The sequence below is a fragment of the Nicotiana sylvestris genome, chromosome 10 (assembly GCF_000393655.2).
Source record: "Nicotiana sylvestris chromosome 10, ASM39365v2, whole genome shotgun sequence".
Lineage (NCBI taxonomy): Eukaryota > Viridiplantae > Streptophyta > Magnoliopsida > Solanales > Solanaceae > Nicotiana > Nicotiana sylvestris.
Window position 1 is genome coordinate 87,516,871 of NC_091066.1, and position 17,000 is coordinate 87,533,870.

At 40.6% G+C, this 17,000-nt stretch overlaps 1 protein-coding gene across 1 annotated transcript; it reads right to left on the reverse strand.

The window, feature by feature from the left end:
- Positions 1-12,489: 12,489 nt before the first annotated feature.
- LOC138879646 (uncharacterized) lies at positions 12,490-13,761 on the reverse strand. Its single transcript, XM_070159264.1, has one exon. The coding sequence runs from the start codon at positions 13,759-13,761 to the stop codon at positions 12,490-12,492; it is 1,272 nt and encodes a 423-aa protein (XP_070015365.1).
- Between the last annotated feature and the right edge of the window lie 3,239 nt (positions 13,762-17,000).

Genomic DNA, 17,000 nt, shown 5'->3' on the forward strand with positions numbered 1-17,000 from the left:
ACTTCTAAAATTCAACTTTCGGCATTTCAAGCCTAAATAAGCTACGGACCTCCCAATCTGAACATGCCTCCAAGTCCGAAATCACCCAACGGAGCTAACGGAATCGACGGAATTCCATTCCGAGGATGTCTTCACACTTCTCCAAATTCTAAAGCTTAAACTCTCATTTAGGGACTAAGTATCCTAAAACTCTCCGAAACTCCAAATAAATCCTCCCGACAACTCACTGTCACACCTCCGTTTTCCTACACCCCAGCAAGGGGGGTATAAGAGATTTTTTTCCAACTTAAAGTGACAATCGAAACGGGATCATTTTAATAAAAATTCAGAGTCACCACTTGGGATAATTTATTGTGTCCAAATTCACCGGTTTAAATTCCGAATCGAGGAAAAGATTGACTCTGTATTACAGTCTGCAAACACAAAAATCCGGGTAAGAAATTTTGTTAACCCGGGAGAAGGTGTTAGGCATTCCCGAGTTCCGTGGTTCTAGCACGGTTGCTCAACTGTTACAATATGTTTCAGCCTATGGTTCAATTTTAACTTTCTAACCGCTTTTATCTAATTATTTTTTAGAAAGATTCAACATCATATAAAACGTGTCTTGAACTACGTCACATAAATGCACCCGCAGTCCACAACACATTTTATCTAACGTTGTTGAGATTTGGATTTGGGTCACATAAATGCGCACCCGAGTTTAGTAAAGTAATTTTTAAATAGCGCGCCTAAAGCAACTACGCTCTTTTAACTTTGCAAGGGCCATGGAAAATTCAACTAAATGGCGCGCCTCGATTTCTAAGGACTGAAATATTAATTAAGCGGGGGCCATGCATTTGAGATTTTATTTGGCACGGCTCACCTTGCTTTCTCTATTTTAAAGGCTTCTAAAATTAGTTTCGAGGGCCATAGCTATTCGTGTTATCTAATATGGCTCGCCTCCACTAATTAATGGGCCTAATTTATTAAACGCTAAGTGCAATTAAGAGTTTCACTCAAACTAACTAAAAGGGCTTAAATAAAGAAAAGTTAATCATTTAAACAATGGATTTGAACCAGCACAAATAACTAATGGCCCAATAAGAAAGAAATGGTCAAAATCCCATTTGCCAGAGCTTTCAAATTTGAGCCTAAGAATGATCCCAAATGAAAACGGACCAGCTTCAACAGATCGTGAGGTCCCTAGTTCGGGTCCCCAGGACGTCAAGTATTGGCATTTGCATTTACAGATCATGTAGCTTACAAAAAATCCAACTATTAATGATTGAAAATCCACAATTGAACCATTCTTAATACTAATACATTATTTTTCAAATCACATGCCAACATTAATTGATTTATCACGGTACCAAATTTGAACAGTGTCTTAAGATCGTTCACGCCTTAAATTCCAACTTGAACTCATCACTTAGTCTTCAAATTAAAAGGGGAAGTAATATTAAACAATCAAAGCTACTACTAATCCCACATGAAACAAACTATACATACAAGTAATATCATTACCCATACTTAACCAAACCAAATGGTCAGAGCTATTGCCAAGCATCTACCATCCAAATACTCTTGGCTTCCCTTTTGATACGAAATCAGTATGACAATCTAAACATGGATTAACGAGCAGAATAACAATGAAAGCAATATTGGCTTAGCTTTAGTCTTTTACCATAGCAATCCATAGACACTCAATTCACTACTTGACAATCATATAAGACACAACTTTAGTTAACTCTGACTAACAGGGCGACCTATTCAAACTCTAAAATATCACAATCTAACATGCTTTCCCTGGAATTCAAACCTTTTCATTCACATTTGTCAAATGACATTAGCTCATTATTAATGCATATTAAGGAGTTTGGAAAGATGAAAGTAACTAACACACCTCTATATCTATTATAGAAGTAAAGAAAAATAAAATAGAAGGAGCAAAACGGCAGTATTTGGTTCAATTACATGCTCATTCAAACTCCCATTCACACATGATCATTTGCTCTCCATGGTTTACAGATTTACCTGGAGATTGGGAAGAAACCAAGAAGTATGGAATCAGTGGTCTAATAGCAGTAGAATAGCAACAGAAATCACCCTCACATCCAATAGACTAGTAATAGCTTCAAACCAGTTTTCTATTTCAGCAATAAGACCACCAATTTCCAAGATTTCTATACCACACAAGAATCAGAAATCCAAGAACAGAAGCAGACTTTTTCTTTTCAGTTTTCAACCAATAATGTAAAAGTTCAGAATTTCTACCAGAAAGCTCAGTCGTCTGAATTTCAGTGATTTTTTTATCTCTCAATTCCCTGAAATGCAAGATAGAGATGCCTTTATAGGCAAGGCATCAGGGCAGCCTTAAAGAATTCACATTTGCACTTAAAACCTTCTCGAATTTTTGTTTTTGCTTAGTAGTCCTTAATTTAAATATCAGATATTCAAAACAGTGCCCCTCCCCAGCTTCATAGAAGCTTCCTATTAAGTTATTCAGAGATTCTTTAAGCCTAAGTTCCTAAACTACCCCTTAGGCACCTGGAAATTACCCCTGGGCAAGCCAAAAATATGGGTCAAATTAACCCAATTTGAAGTGTTTATGGGTCAAGTTTGACCCAACACTTAACAGGCCCCTATGAAGGATTTGAAAAAGACCTCAAGGCCAAAACAATATCAAAAGTTCATTTGAAAATTAGAAGAACAAAATTACTTGAATTTTCCATAGCTAACACTAAGCTCAACTGACTAATCTTCTTTTAAATTAAAACGATGAGCTACAAACAAACCACATATTCGAATTAACCCGAGCCAATTATATGACTGGAAAAACATAACAGAACTTGAACGAGCAATATGCATAAACTAAAACGGAATTTACAAGAACTTCTACAAGAAAATTTGAAAAGCTAACGGAATAAATACAAACATCATATAAACATATAAACTTATAATCAATGCTTTAATACTTTAGCCAAATTCAAATCATGAAATCTAACTAAGGAAAGACTGGAGGAAAGGGAGAGGGACAAAGAAAACGAACAGAAAAGAGAAGAAGCAGAAAAATAGAAAAGAAAAAAATGAAGAAAATACCTACTAGAGCTCGGGCAGTGGAGAATGGAACCTAAATCTTCGAATCTTCGGATTTTCAGCCAAATTTGATATTATTCGTGTGTCATTGTAAAGAACACACGAATATGTCATATTAGACCTAAATCTTTCACAAAAACTCGATTTGGGATTTTTGAATTTTTAGGGTTCATCTTCAAACCCAGATTCGACGGGTTTGGTGAAGATTCGAGGGAAACCAATCAGGGATTTGGAATGAGGGGGTCGTGATAGTCTTGTAGTGCCGATTTGGGGTGGATTGGGACCGGCGTCGCCACCGGAGGGGAGGGGGATTTCAGGGTGGCGCTAGGTTTGGAGTTTAACTCTCTAAGAGAGAGTGGTGTGAGAGAGGCGGGTTTGAGGGGTGGTATGCAGATTCAGACAATTAAATACTGTCTTATGCCTCAGTTCCGGACCGTTAGATCGAAAGAGATCAACGGTCCTGATCCACTCGATTGAAACGTCGTCATTTGGCTCATTGGTGGGGCAGACCGGTTCTGGAACGAGTTCTGGGTCGGGTATAGGCCAAATTGGATGAGTTAATTGGGGAATTGAATTGGTCTTGGGGGATTTAAAATTAAGAAGGCCCAAAATCTGAATTTTCCACTTCCTTCCTTTTTAATTATTTCAAAATTCTTTTTCTTTTCTCAAAATTGAAATAAAACTTAAACTAAATCACAAATCAAATTAATCCCACCATATTGAATTAATTAACTCTAATTAATAATTAGCATAATTAATCAAAGGCCAAATTAAAGGAAAAACTACCAAAATTCAAACTAAAATTAAAAAGTGAAAAAATAAGTTATTTTTATGATTTTTCCATTTTAATAAAACAAATATTTTACTAATTAATCAAACAAAATGTAAAATTAAATCCTAAATTCAAACACAACATATTTTGTATTTTTTCATGAATTAAATAAAATAAACGTGCACAGATAAACGCAAACAGTCGACAAAAATGCTACAAAATCTACCAAAATTGCAAATAATGAGAGAAATTTATTTTCTTGAATATATGGGAGTAATTCATATAGGGCAAAAATCACGTGCTCACAGTTGCCCCTCTTTTCTCGGAAACACGAAGAGTTTTTCACGCAAAGATAAAGTGAGCGGATACGAGCAATTTTTGCCCGTTTGAATACTCTGTGGGAAGCATTTTTGAAAGATTTGACCGTACCCTACTTCCGAGGTTGCTTACATATCCTTGGGTATAAAGAAATCAGGTTAGTGTAGTTTAGGAAGTTTTGGTAGCTGGGACTACCATGAAGCTGTGATTTCACTGTTGTTGTTGCTGCTGCTACTGCTTACTGAACCCCTTATTACACCATGACAAAACAAAAGAAGCTAGACTAAACTATGATGTATGAATTACAAGAAATCCTATCTAATTTTCAAACTTGATCTTGCAGCTCTTGTTGCCATGTTGATTTGTTGCCGGCTTGAATTGTAATCTGAGATGTTTTCCCTTTCTTCAGGTGGACGCCTGATTGCTGAACTTGAACTGTGTTCCCGTGCTCTCCAGGTAGGCTCCTGAATGCTGAACTTGAATTGTATTCCCGTGCTCTCCAGGTGGGCTCCTGACTGTTGAACTTGAATTGTATTCCTGTGCTCTCCAGGTGAGCGCCTGACTGCTGAACTTGAATTGTATTCCAGTGCTCTCCAGGTGGGCGCCTAGATGCTGAACTTGAATTGTATTCCCGTGCTCTCCAGGTGGACGCCTGACTGCTGAACCCGAACTGCTTCTCCCTGTTCTCCAAGTGGGTGCCTGATTTCAACAAAAATAGAAAAAACAAAGAAAATTTTCTGCCCCAGTTTGGTAGCTAGGCACATCTGTGAGTGTTAAACTGAATCATGTTACCAAACATTATCAAGAATTTGAAAGCTCGATCCCGTTATCCAGGAGGGTCCTGACAACTCCTATTTAAATGATATTTTTAAAGCTAAATTATTTTTCTGAAGGTATGTCTTATGCTAAATCTTGTTATCCAAGCAAATTTTAAAACTACATCCCATTATCCAGGAGGGTCCTAAAAACTCTTAGTTAAATGATGGTTTTAAAATCTAAATTATATCTTCTAAAGGTGTGACTTCCGCTAATATTGTTATCTAAGAAGGTCTTAAAACTACATCCCATTATCCAGGAGGGTCCTGAAAATCAAAAATCAAGTCTTATCTTAAGAGTGATAACTTTTAACAGCTGAATTATACTACCATACAGCAGAACTTACGCTAAATTTTGTTATCCAATGGAAATTTTAAAGCTAGGTCCCATTATTCAGGAGGGTCCTGACAACTCTTAATGAAATCCTGTTTTAAACATGCAAACTTTGAAACCAATTTATATTCCTTGGGTTACATTTATGCTAGATTTTGCTACTTATGATTTTTTTGATTTCTAAGCTAGGTCCCATTTTCCAGGAGGGCCCTGAAAATCAAAATTAGACCTGTCTGGTGCTTGCTTTTCCCCTATGGAGGGTTTTCCCGAACAATCGAAAACTTTCTGCCCCTGTTTCAATCAAAGAAAAATCTTGTCAGTTTAAAATGTGGTGGTTAGTTTGTGGCATTCTTGCTGAAAGTCTCCACGCTGTCGTGCTTTGTTTTGACTGACTTCCCCTGAACTGGCCAAGAACCGCTTGACCTCCCGACTGACTTTCAAAAGCCATGACTTTGGATGACCCGAGTGTTCTATACCCAAACCGTTTTGTTACATCTCTGACCCATCTATTTGAATCTCTGCATTTCCCACGAAATTACCAAACCGTTTCACCGATGGAACTTCCACTGACCTTTTATACCCCATTTCACATCATACTACCTCTAGCAATGCCTTGGCTACCCTGCGCCTTGTGCAACTTTGGAAGTTGGTAGTAAGCTTTGAAATTCCTTCTTATTTGCTTAAACAGAACTGACATTGGGAACATCTTAGAAAAATAAACCCAAAAGAAATGAAATGCAATGACTTTCAGAGTTAAGGATAAGAAAAATCTAAAATTGGAAGACTATCTGAAGGGGAAAAAGAAAAGGGACTTATCTGGGTGGAGCAGTTGGCACCAATGATCATGACATGCACTTCGGATTAGTCGGCCCAGCCTGTCCAACCAACCAACTTTCAGTTGCCATACTTTGTTTCCCCGGAGTTTCCATAACCTAATTTCTTCACCAAAACCTTGACCTTGTTTGGTCTACGGTGCCCTGAAGGGTTTTCACCAATAATCCTCTCTCATTTGTTCATCTCTCAACTTACTTTTGCCTTACGCTACCCGTGAGGGTTTTCACCAATAAGACTCTCTCATTTTTTATTTTTCTCAGCTCTTGTCACCTTATGGTGCCCGTGAGGGTTTTCACCAATAAGACTCTCTCATTTTTAACATTTTTCTGCTTGGACCAGAGTGTTGCCCCTGATATGAATTACCTCTCCTTGCTTGACGTGGTATTTCTCGAAGATTGATCGGAAGGTCTTTCTTTGGACCGTAATGTGGGCTTTTGGATAGGGTTAGAAAGAAAGGGTATCAAAGGCTCAAAACAATTCAAGTGGGTTCAAAATTACAACTTTTGGAATCAGATTTCTTGCAACAACCACAACTTCTGCCCTAGTTTCTTTGCTTGGGGACTTTTTGGGATTTTATTTTGATGGGACCGAACCGTGAGGCTGCCTACATATCCTTAAAAGGAATCAGGTCAAACGTAGCTCATGTCATAAGAATTACTTTGTTTGTTGTGATTTTTCTTTTCTTTTTCTTTCTCTTCTTTTCTTCTTTTTGTTGTTTTTTCCTCTCTTTTTCTTTTTTTTCTTTTCATTCTTTTCTTTCTCTTTTCATTCATTTCTTTATCTTTTTATCTTTATCCTTTACTTACATTTTGCACTTGCGTTTCTGAACTTTACTACTGATTCCAAAAGAGGGGTATGAAAAAGAAATAAATAAGGCTCAAAGGGATAACAAAGAATAAAGTATTTAGATAGTAGAACAAAATGCCTTCGTCATTCCAATCTTCAAACATGCCAAGTACAAACAACTACAATTTAAACAAAGAAATCATACATAATATCTCTTGACCACATCGGAATTGATGGCCATTTCTACACATTTGACTTCTATATCAGTTAAATACAAAGCACCATTGGACAACACTCTTGTTACGACGAACGGCCCCTGCCAGTTTGGGGCGAACTTGACTTTTGCTTCAGCCTGATGAGGAAGAATGCGTTTCAATACTAACTGACCCACTTCAAACTTCCATGGACGCACCTTCTTATTATATGCACTTGCCATTTTCTGTTGATACAACTGGCCATGACACACTACTGCTAATCTTTTCTCATCAATCAAACTCAATTATTTTAGGCGGGTTTTAATCCATTCATCATCGTCAATTTTGGCTTCTGCGACAATCCGAAGGGATGGGATTTCAACTTCTGCGGGTATCACTACTTCCGTGCCATATACCAACAAATAAGGAGTTTCCCTTACTAATGTACGAACAGTAGTGCGATAACCCATCAATGCAAAATGCAGCTTTTCATGCCATTGCTTGGACCCTTCCACCATTTTCCGAAGTATCTTCTTTATATTCTTGTTAGCTGCCTCGACTGCTCCATTCGCCTTGGGGAAGTATGGGGTGGAATTGCGATGTGTAATCTTAAACTGTTGACATACCTCTTTCATCAGATGACTATTGAGATTAGCACCGTTATCTGTGATGATCACCTTTGGGATCCCGAACCGACAAATGATATTTGAGTGCCAAAATTGACCATTACTTTCTTGGTCACAGACTTGAAAGTTTTAGCTTCAACCCACTTGGTGAAATAATCAATGGCCACAAGAATAAACCTATGCCCATTGGATACTGCTGACTCAATTGGTCTAATGACATCCATGCCCCAAGCAAAAAAGGGTCATGGTGCAGACATTGTATGTAATTTCGATGGTGGAGAATGATTCAAATCTCCATGCACTTGGCACTGATGACACTTACGCACGATACTGATACAATCTCGCTCCATATTAAGCCAATAATAACCTACTCGGAGAATCTTCTTTGCTAGCACATATCCACTCATATGCGGTCCACAGACTCCAGAATGTACCTCGATCATGATAGTAGTGGCACGTCTAGCATCTATGCATCTTAGCAATCCAAGATTTGGAGTTCTTTTGTACAAAACCCCTCCACTGAAGAAAAATCCGCTCGCCAAACGCCGAATTGTTCTCTTTTGATCACTTGTGGCTTGTACCGGATACACCCCCATCCTGATATATTCCTTGATATCATGAAACCAAGGCTCACCATCAATATCTTCTTCTACCACATTACAGTAAGCATGCAGATCATGGACCTGAATATGCAACGGGTCAACATAAGCCTTATTTGGATGTTGTAACATTGACGCCAAGGTAGCTAAAGCATCAGCAACCTCATTATGGATCCTTTGAATATGGCTGAACTCTACTGATAGAAACCGTTGACAAAGATCATGCAAACATTGCCGGTACGGTATGAGTTTTAAATCCCATGTTTCCTATTCCCCTTGGATCTGGTGTACCAGAAGGTCCGAGTCCCCCAAGACCAAGACCTCTTGGACACCCATGTCTGCAGCCAACCTCAAACCCAGAATGCATGCCTCGTATTCATCCATGTTGTTAGTACAATAGAAACGAAGTTGAGCCGTAACAGGGTAGTGATGTCCTATTTCAGAAATCAATATAGCTCCTATCCCAATGCCTTTCATGTTAGCAGCTTCATCAAAGAAAAGTTTCCAACCTGGCTCTCCAACTTGTTCCAACCCATCAAGGTGCATTACCTCTTCATCAGGGAAGTGAGTCTTCAGAGGCTCATATTTTTCATCCACTGGGTTCTCAGCCAAATGGTCGGCCAATGCCTGGGCTTTCATCGTAGTCCGGGTCACATAGACGATGTCAAATTCCATGAGCAAAATCTACCACTTTGCGATCCTCCCTGTGGGCATAAGCTTCTGAAAGATATACTTTAATGGATTCAAACGGGAGATGAGGTAAGTGGTGTAAGATGGCAAATAGTGCTCCAACTTCTGTGCTACCCAAGTTATGGCGCAACATGTCCTTTCCAGGTAAGTGTACTTAATCTTGTTGAGATAATAGATGGCCTGCTCCTTCCTGCTGGTGATGTCATGCTGACCTAGCACACAACCAAACGAGTTGTCCAAAACCGTTAAATACAGAATCAAAGGTCTCCATGGTTCTGGTGGGACCAATATAGGTGGGTTTGACAAGTACCCCTTTATCTTATCAAATGCTTCTTGACACTCATCTGTCCAGTTGATCGCAACATCCTTTTTCAACAATTTGAAGATAGGCTCACAAGTTGTCGTAAGCTGAGCAATAAACCTGCTGATATAATTCAACCTCCCTAATAAACTCATCACCTCAGTTTTGTTCCTTGGGGGAGGCAACTCTTTGATAGCTTTGATATTTGACGGGTCCAATTCAATACCTCGACAGCTGACTATGAATCCTAACAATTTTCTAGATGCCACACCAAATGCACATTTTGCAGGATTGAGATTAAAATTGTACCTACGAAGCCTTTGGAAGAATTTTCTCAAATCTCTGACATGATTAGACTGCTTTCTAGACTCTATGATTACATCATCCACACAAACCTTGATCTCCTTGTGTATCATGTCGTGGAATATGGTTGTCATTGCCCTCATGTAAGTTGCCCCAGCATTTTTCAAACCGAAAGGCATGACCCTGTAGCAATATATCCCCTATGGCGTGATGAATGCCGTCTTATCTTCATCTTCCTCATCCATTAGGATATGATGATAGCCCGCATAGTAATCCAAAAAAGACCCAATCTCGTGTTTGGCGCAATTATCAATCAGAATGTGGATATTTGGCAATGGAAAGTTGTCCTTAGGACTCGCCTTGTTGAGATCGCGGTAATCCACACAAACCCTGGTCTTGCCATCCTTCTTTGGCATAGGTACTACATTGGCTAACCAAGTGAGATACCGAGTGACCCGAATGACTTTTGCATCGAATTTCTTGGTGACCTCCTCTTTGATCTTCACACTCATATCAGTTTTAAATTTCCTCAGCTTCTGCTTAACAGGAGGGAATATCGGGTCAGTGGGAAATTTGTAAACCACCAAGTCAGTGCTTAAACCCGGCATGTCATCATATAACCATGCAAAGACGTCTTTGTACTCAAGTAACACTTTTATTATCTCCTCCCTTAGTGAGGTTCAAGATGGACACTTATCTTAGTTTCTCTAATATTATCTGGGTCCCCTAAATTGATTGCTTTTGTATCACTCAGGTTAGGCTTGGGTTTTTCTTCAAAATGGCTTAACTCTTTACTAATCTCTTCAAAGGCCTCATCCTCATCATATTCCGATTCATCACTCACACTCTATTTCTTGAATTACTATTTTAGAATTAGATTGGCTTTTAAGACTGGGCCGGAGATTCCTCATGCATGTCATGTCATTGAAACTAGCATAAAAAGAACTGTACAAGGAAGAAAAGAAAAACAAAAATAATACTATCAGGAAGGAAGAAAAAAGGAAATTGCATTTCAGTGAAATTAAAGATAACAAGGTTTATACATCCAAACGGATGGAACATAGAATCTGAATTACAATCCTGGAATAATCCAGATAAACTGAAAGAAAATCAAAGCAAATTACCAAAACTCCCTCCGAGTAGGAAGAGGAGTAGCTTCCCAATTGTTAATCTTTGCACTAGGCCCAACAAACTACACATCCGCTTTACTCGAACCCTCTCCAGCTTCCAACATGTTCACATCGGCGAATAACTTCTCGAACTTTTCAATCAACTCTTTATCAGGATCAACCATAAAACTGGGAACTGTTGTTACTGGGTGTTTCTTGGTGCCAGGCCTGACAAATGATCTGGAAAGACACGGGATGGGCTTTGGGAGGACCCATGCCCTCTGTTTCAACTTTCTTGCTCTTTTTATGTCCGCAACTATGGGCTTGAATCCCAAACCAAATGTATCCAAGTTTTTGGGAAGAGACACCGGCTGTACGATACCTTGTACAGATGCACCCAAACCTTTGCCCGGTACAAAACCATTTTTCAACATTTAACGGCTACCATGACTGATGCAACAGCTACCCTTAGAGTTGGAACGCACTTCCCTTCTGGAATTTTCTCTACTGATACCGTGTAAAAACCTGATAAACCCATGGCCCCTTGTCATCTTCAAACTCTATGAACGGAACAATGGCATCACTGGGAACACCCAAATTATCTTCGCCGTGCACAACAATTTCCTATCTATCTCACTCAAACTTGACCATTTGATGCAGAGTAGACGGGACTGCTTTGGCAGCATGAATCCAGGGTCGACCCAACAGCAGATTGTAAGAAACAGCCACATCGAGCACCTAGAACTCCATGGTAAATTCAACTGGCCCTATTGTAAGCTCCAACACTATGTCCCCGACTGAATCTTTCCCTCCACCATCGAATCCCCGAACACAGATATTGTTCTTGTGAATTCTTTCATCATCCACCTTCAACTTGTTCAGAGTGGAAAGAGGGAAAATGTTCGCACTAGAACCATTGTCGACCAGTACCCGAGTAACCATAGAATCTTCGTATTTCACCGTAAGATAGAGGTCTCTATTGTTCTCAGTACCCTCCACGGGTAACTCATCATCAGAAAAAGTGACTCCGTTTACCTCAAATATCTTGTTGGCTATCTTTTCCAAATGGTTTACTAAGATTTTGTCAGGAACGTGGGCCTCATTCAGGATCTTCATCAAAGCCCGACGGTGCTCGTCTGAATGGATCAATAATGATAATAGTGAAATCTGAGCTGGTGTTTTCCTCAACTGCTCCACAAAGGAATAGTCCTGCACTTTCATATTTCTCAAGAATTCCTCTGCTTCTTCCTCGGTCACAGCTTTCTTCACCAACATTGGGTTATCCTTGGAGATCTTAGCTTTTCTCAACTCTTCGGGGGCAAAACATCTCCCCGATCGAGTGAAACCATGGGTCTCACAAACTTCTTCTCTGACATCTTTCCCCTTGTAAGTCACTGTCACTCGTTCATAATTCCATGGGACTGCCTTGCTGTTGACTATCGATAATTGAGTTACCAGCTTGATAATGACAAGATTTGTGTGAGCACCCTCCACAATTACCACAGACTTGTTCGCCACTCCTGGCACAACCACTTTCGCTCTTTCATGTTTCACTGCAACGTCACTTGAGGACCCCTTCTTGACCACCACAGATGGTTCACTATTTGCCCCGTTCAACTTGATCACAGACTTATCACTTGTTGGCATTTCAACCGGCCTGACTTTACTGGACCGAATCATCATGACGGTCTGTGAAGGCTTCTTAGGCTCCCCTTCCCTATGAACTATCTCGATCATATTTGTCTCATGATGGGCCGGCAATGGATTCTGGTTGATATTGGGCGTCTCCGGAGCTGGACTTCAATCCGATTAGTATCAATGAGCTCTTGAATAGTTGTTTTCAATTGCCAGCATTTCTCTGTGTCGTGCCCCGGAGCACCAGAACAATATTCACAATTCACAGAATGATCAAGATTCCTTGGGAGATGATTTGGCAGTTTTTGCTTGATCGGACTCAGCATACCTAACTGTCGCAATCTGTGGAACAAACTGGTATAAGATTCTCCTAATGGAGTGAAGGTTTTCTTCTTATGCAACCTCTCGTTCTTGAATGCTTGGTTGGGTCGGAAACTTGATCCAGTAGGGTTTCGATAGGCTTTTGAGGGTGGATAGGCATTTTGTGGAGCTGGGTATGTATTTTGTGGGGCTGGCGCATGCCATTGTGCGTGAGCCTGAGGTTGGCTGTATGTTTGGACATGGTGGACAGAAAAATGAGAGTCTGGTAGTGGGTAATAGTGTTGAGGTGGATTATACGGGGTATAAGGGTAGGTTTGATGGTGGGGACAAGGTTGATAATAAAGGTGAGGTGAACTCCTAGGCTCGAACCAAGCTCCTGACTCAACTGTTACGGCATCCTCTTTTTTATTCTTTCCAATCGTTCCCCCAGTACCGTTTTGAATGGCATGGGTGGTTGCCTTAATAGCTGAGTAACTCATGATTTTGTTGGACTTGAGCCCTTCTTCTACCATGGCCCCCATTTTCACCACTTCGTTGAAGGACTTGCCTATAGCCAATACTAGATGACTGAAATAAGTGGGCTCTAAGGCCTGCAGGAAATAATCTACCATTTCACTTTCTTTCATCGGAGGGTCAACCCGCGCTGCTTGCTCTCTCCAACGGAAACCATACTCTCTGAAACTTTCACTGTGCTTTTTCTCAAGTTTTGTCAAGGATAGTCGTTCCGGAATGATTTCGGGATTGTACTGGAAATGACCAGCAAATGCCTGGGCTAGATCATCCCATGTGTACCATCTTTCGTGATCTTGCCGGGTATACCATTCCAACACTAAACCACTAAGACTATGACTAAAATATGCCATTAGCAATTCATCTTTCCCTCCAGCTCCCCTCATTTTGCTACAAAACCCTCTCAATTGCGCTACTGGATCACCATGCCCATCGTACAAATCAAACTTGGGCATCTTAAACCCTGCCGACAATTGCACATCTAGAAACAAACATAGGTCTTTGTAGGCCACACTTACTTGACCTCCCAACCCCCGCATGTCTCTGAATTACTGTTCCAAGCTTTTAACTTTCCTGAACATCTCCTCGTTTTCGGGATTTTTAGATGGTTTTTCGATTTCCACAGGAAGATCAAAACGAGGGGTGTAGGAATAGGGTTCTGGAGCCTTGAAGGTGGGCTTCAGGGGGTAATACTGGTTGTCGTGAGTCTGGAGAGGCTCACTGGAGGATCGGCGCAATGTAGCAGGTGGGGGTGCCACAAAAACAAGAGTGACTGGTGGAGGACGGTACGGGACTTGTTTGGGTGGTAGAGCTTGTGATGTATGGGAGGTGTGCCATGGAATTTTTGGTATAGGGGAAGTCCGGAGATGAGTTCACAGTGGGAGGTTCCTGGGGTTGAGCCAATGGCGGGATAAAAGCAGGATTAGCGGGGTAAGTTGGTGGTGGTTGCCCTTTTGCCCAGGCTTGGTACATTTCGGCCATCTGTTGCTTCAACTTATACATCTCTTCTTTCATCTAATTAATATCCAACTCTTCCACCTCTCTTGAAGGATCAATGACACTCGCATCAAGTTCCTGATTGGCCATGATCACTTTGTTTTTGGAATGGGTGTTGTATGGGTGAGTTGCCAGAATACCACACAAACTAACCACCTACCTGTTACTTGATGACAACAGCAAACTTGTTAGAGATCAGGGTTTAACAGATAGGCAATCACACATTTGGGTGATGAATGCACCTAAACAGTTAAATGTTTCTATTATGCATTTGATCGGTTGCTTGTGTCACCCCGACTTTTCCTTATTTCTATTTGCAACTTCCCTTTTTCTCTTTTTTTTTCTTTCATGCCTTTCCATGCTTGATTTCTCTTTTTTTTTATCCTTTCATTTCTCTCTTTGGTTTTGCCATTGTTTCCTCCCCATGGTTTCTTATTTTTTTATTATTCTTTTTCTTTGTCTTTCCTATCTTTTTCTCTTGTTTTCTCTCTTTTTTTTCTTTTGGTTATGGTCAAATCCCATGGAGATTGCCTACGTATCATGATCCCGCATGAATCAGACCGAGCGTAGTTCTTGGGGATAAGTGTAAAAATAATAGAACATTTGTGGGATTTTCAAATTTTCATAAAAAGTAAATGCTTTGATTACAATGACTCAAAAAACTAACAGACTCAATAAGAAACTAATAGACTCTGGTGAAAGACAAAATACAAACTCAAAAACAAACTAACATACTCCAACAGAAAGAAACTACCAACTCGAAAATAAACTAACAGAGTTCGACAGAAAGAAACTACCAACTCGAAAATAAACTGATAGACTTCGACAGAAAGAAAATACAGACTCAAATCACGAATACATCAGTGCCTCAACTGCTCCTGGGACCCGCGGGACATCATTCGGTCTCGCCATGGGCCGACGTGCTAAATACCCTTGGATGTGGTAGATATCTTCCATTATCTATTGACAAAGGTCATCACAGTGGCAAAGAACATGGATCTAGTCATATCCTCACAGCTACTGCACTTCATTGCGATGTAGTTGGTGATTCTTCTGACCCTCTCTCTTACGACACCCTTTTCTTGCAACAAATGCCCAATCTGCTGGGCCCTGGCTTCCAAAGTTTGTTCGGCTACATGATTCTATTCTTGAAGTTGTTGCAAATCTCTTTCTAACTATGCCATTGTTGCGTAACAGTGTTCCCTTTCTGCCTTAAAGTCTTTTGCCTACTTGACCATTTTTTCTCAAAGATGGTGACCCTTTTCTTCAACCCCACAACCTCATTGTCATATTTCTCGTTTAATTGCCTAACCAAGCACTCTCGTTCCTCCGCATTTTTGGCCAGCTTTGTTTGAGCCCTTGCTAATTCGCCTTCTGCCTTGTTCAAATCGAAACCATACTCACTCACCTTCTGCCTAAGGTTCTTTATAAGCTTTTCATCTTTTGCACTTCTGGCGGGATTTTCTGCTGCTATTTTCATTCCCCGAATCTAGGCTCGAAGGGTCTTTGGCTAGCTTTTTCTTTTCACCCTCATCTGCCGCGGCTTGCAAACCATTCTCGAATTGAAGATCCTTGACTTGGTTCTCTAGCTTGCTTATGGTAACCCTGTACTCATTCTCCTTGGTCAACCAAGCCCACTGTTCTTGTGATGCTTCGACAAATTCCTGAAGATGGGGGTCTTTTGGCCAGCCTCCCAAACTCAATTTCCCTTTTATACCAAGCAAGGTACCCCGGTGAAACTTCACCTTTGGATCAATCACGTACACAGGTATTTACCGTTAAGTATTGACACTCGCTCCAAATCTGGCGGACTGCTGCTTCATGAAACTGACCGTCAGGGCCAATCTCGACTACTTGAGCACTAAGATCTTCATCTTTCGGAACTATTTGGCATCTCCCCAGCTCTCTCAAAACCCGGTATGGGACATAAGGCTGGATACTTCTGAGACCCATCAAGAGGAAATAAGGCCCGGTAGCTGGCATGTATATGATCTCATCTACAGGAAGCCATCCAAACGTCCACTCTATCTGGTTTGCAGTGAGGGAACGGAGGTGTGATACCCATTCTGTGAACCCTTCTGGCAAGCTGATTCCATCAACCCTTGTATAAAATTCCTCTATGCAGGTTTTCTCTGTCGACCCATAACTCATGAATTGAGGACGGTGGCATAGATGTTCAATCATCCACATCTGCAACAACAAATTGCATCCCTCAAAAAAGTCTCCTCCGGCTTTGTAGGTTGTGAGAGAGCGAAAAATTTCTGCTACTATCATGGGTGCGAGGGTGATTTTTGCCTGAGTAAGCAAAGTGCTGACAACCCCAGCTATTCGTATGTTGATATTTCCATCTTTCCTAGGAAACACCAGAAGTCCCAAGAAGACCACCATAAAAGCAAAACACCTGTGTTCTTCCCATTTGAGACGGTTCCCCTTGCTACAAATTTTACTTTCTGGATTGTTAAACCCTTCTATATGACCGTATCTCTGGTATATAAACTTCGGAATGGAAAAACCGGTTACCAAATATGGGTTGTGAACCCACTGCTTATCTTTAAAGATTCTAGGAATCTGTGCACAGCGACAGCTCTGGGAGCAACCAGATACTTGTGTCTCAGAGGAACCTCAGCGCTCCCAATATATCCGGCTATTTCTTCTAAAGTTGGGGTGAGTTCAAAATCTGAGAAATGAAACACATTGTGGGCCGGGTCACATAATGTAACCAACGCCTTTATGATGTCCCCTCTAGGCCTGATCTTCAACAACCCGGTGTGTCCTCCCAAGT

Coding starts and splice junctions, on each gene's coding strand:
- LOC138879646 (XM_070159264.1), bottom strand. CDS start 13,761: ATGCGGGGGTTGGGAGGTCAAGTAAGTGTGGCCTACAAAGACCTATGT.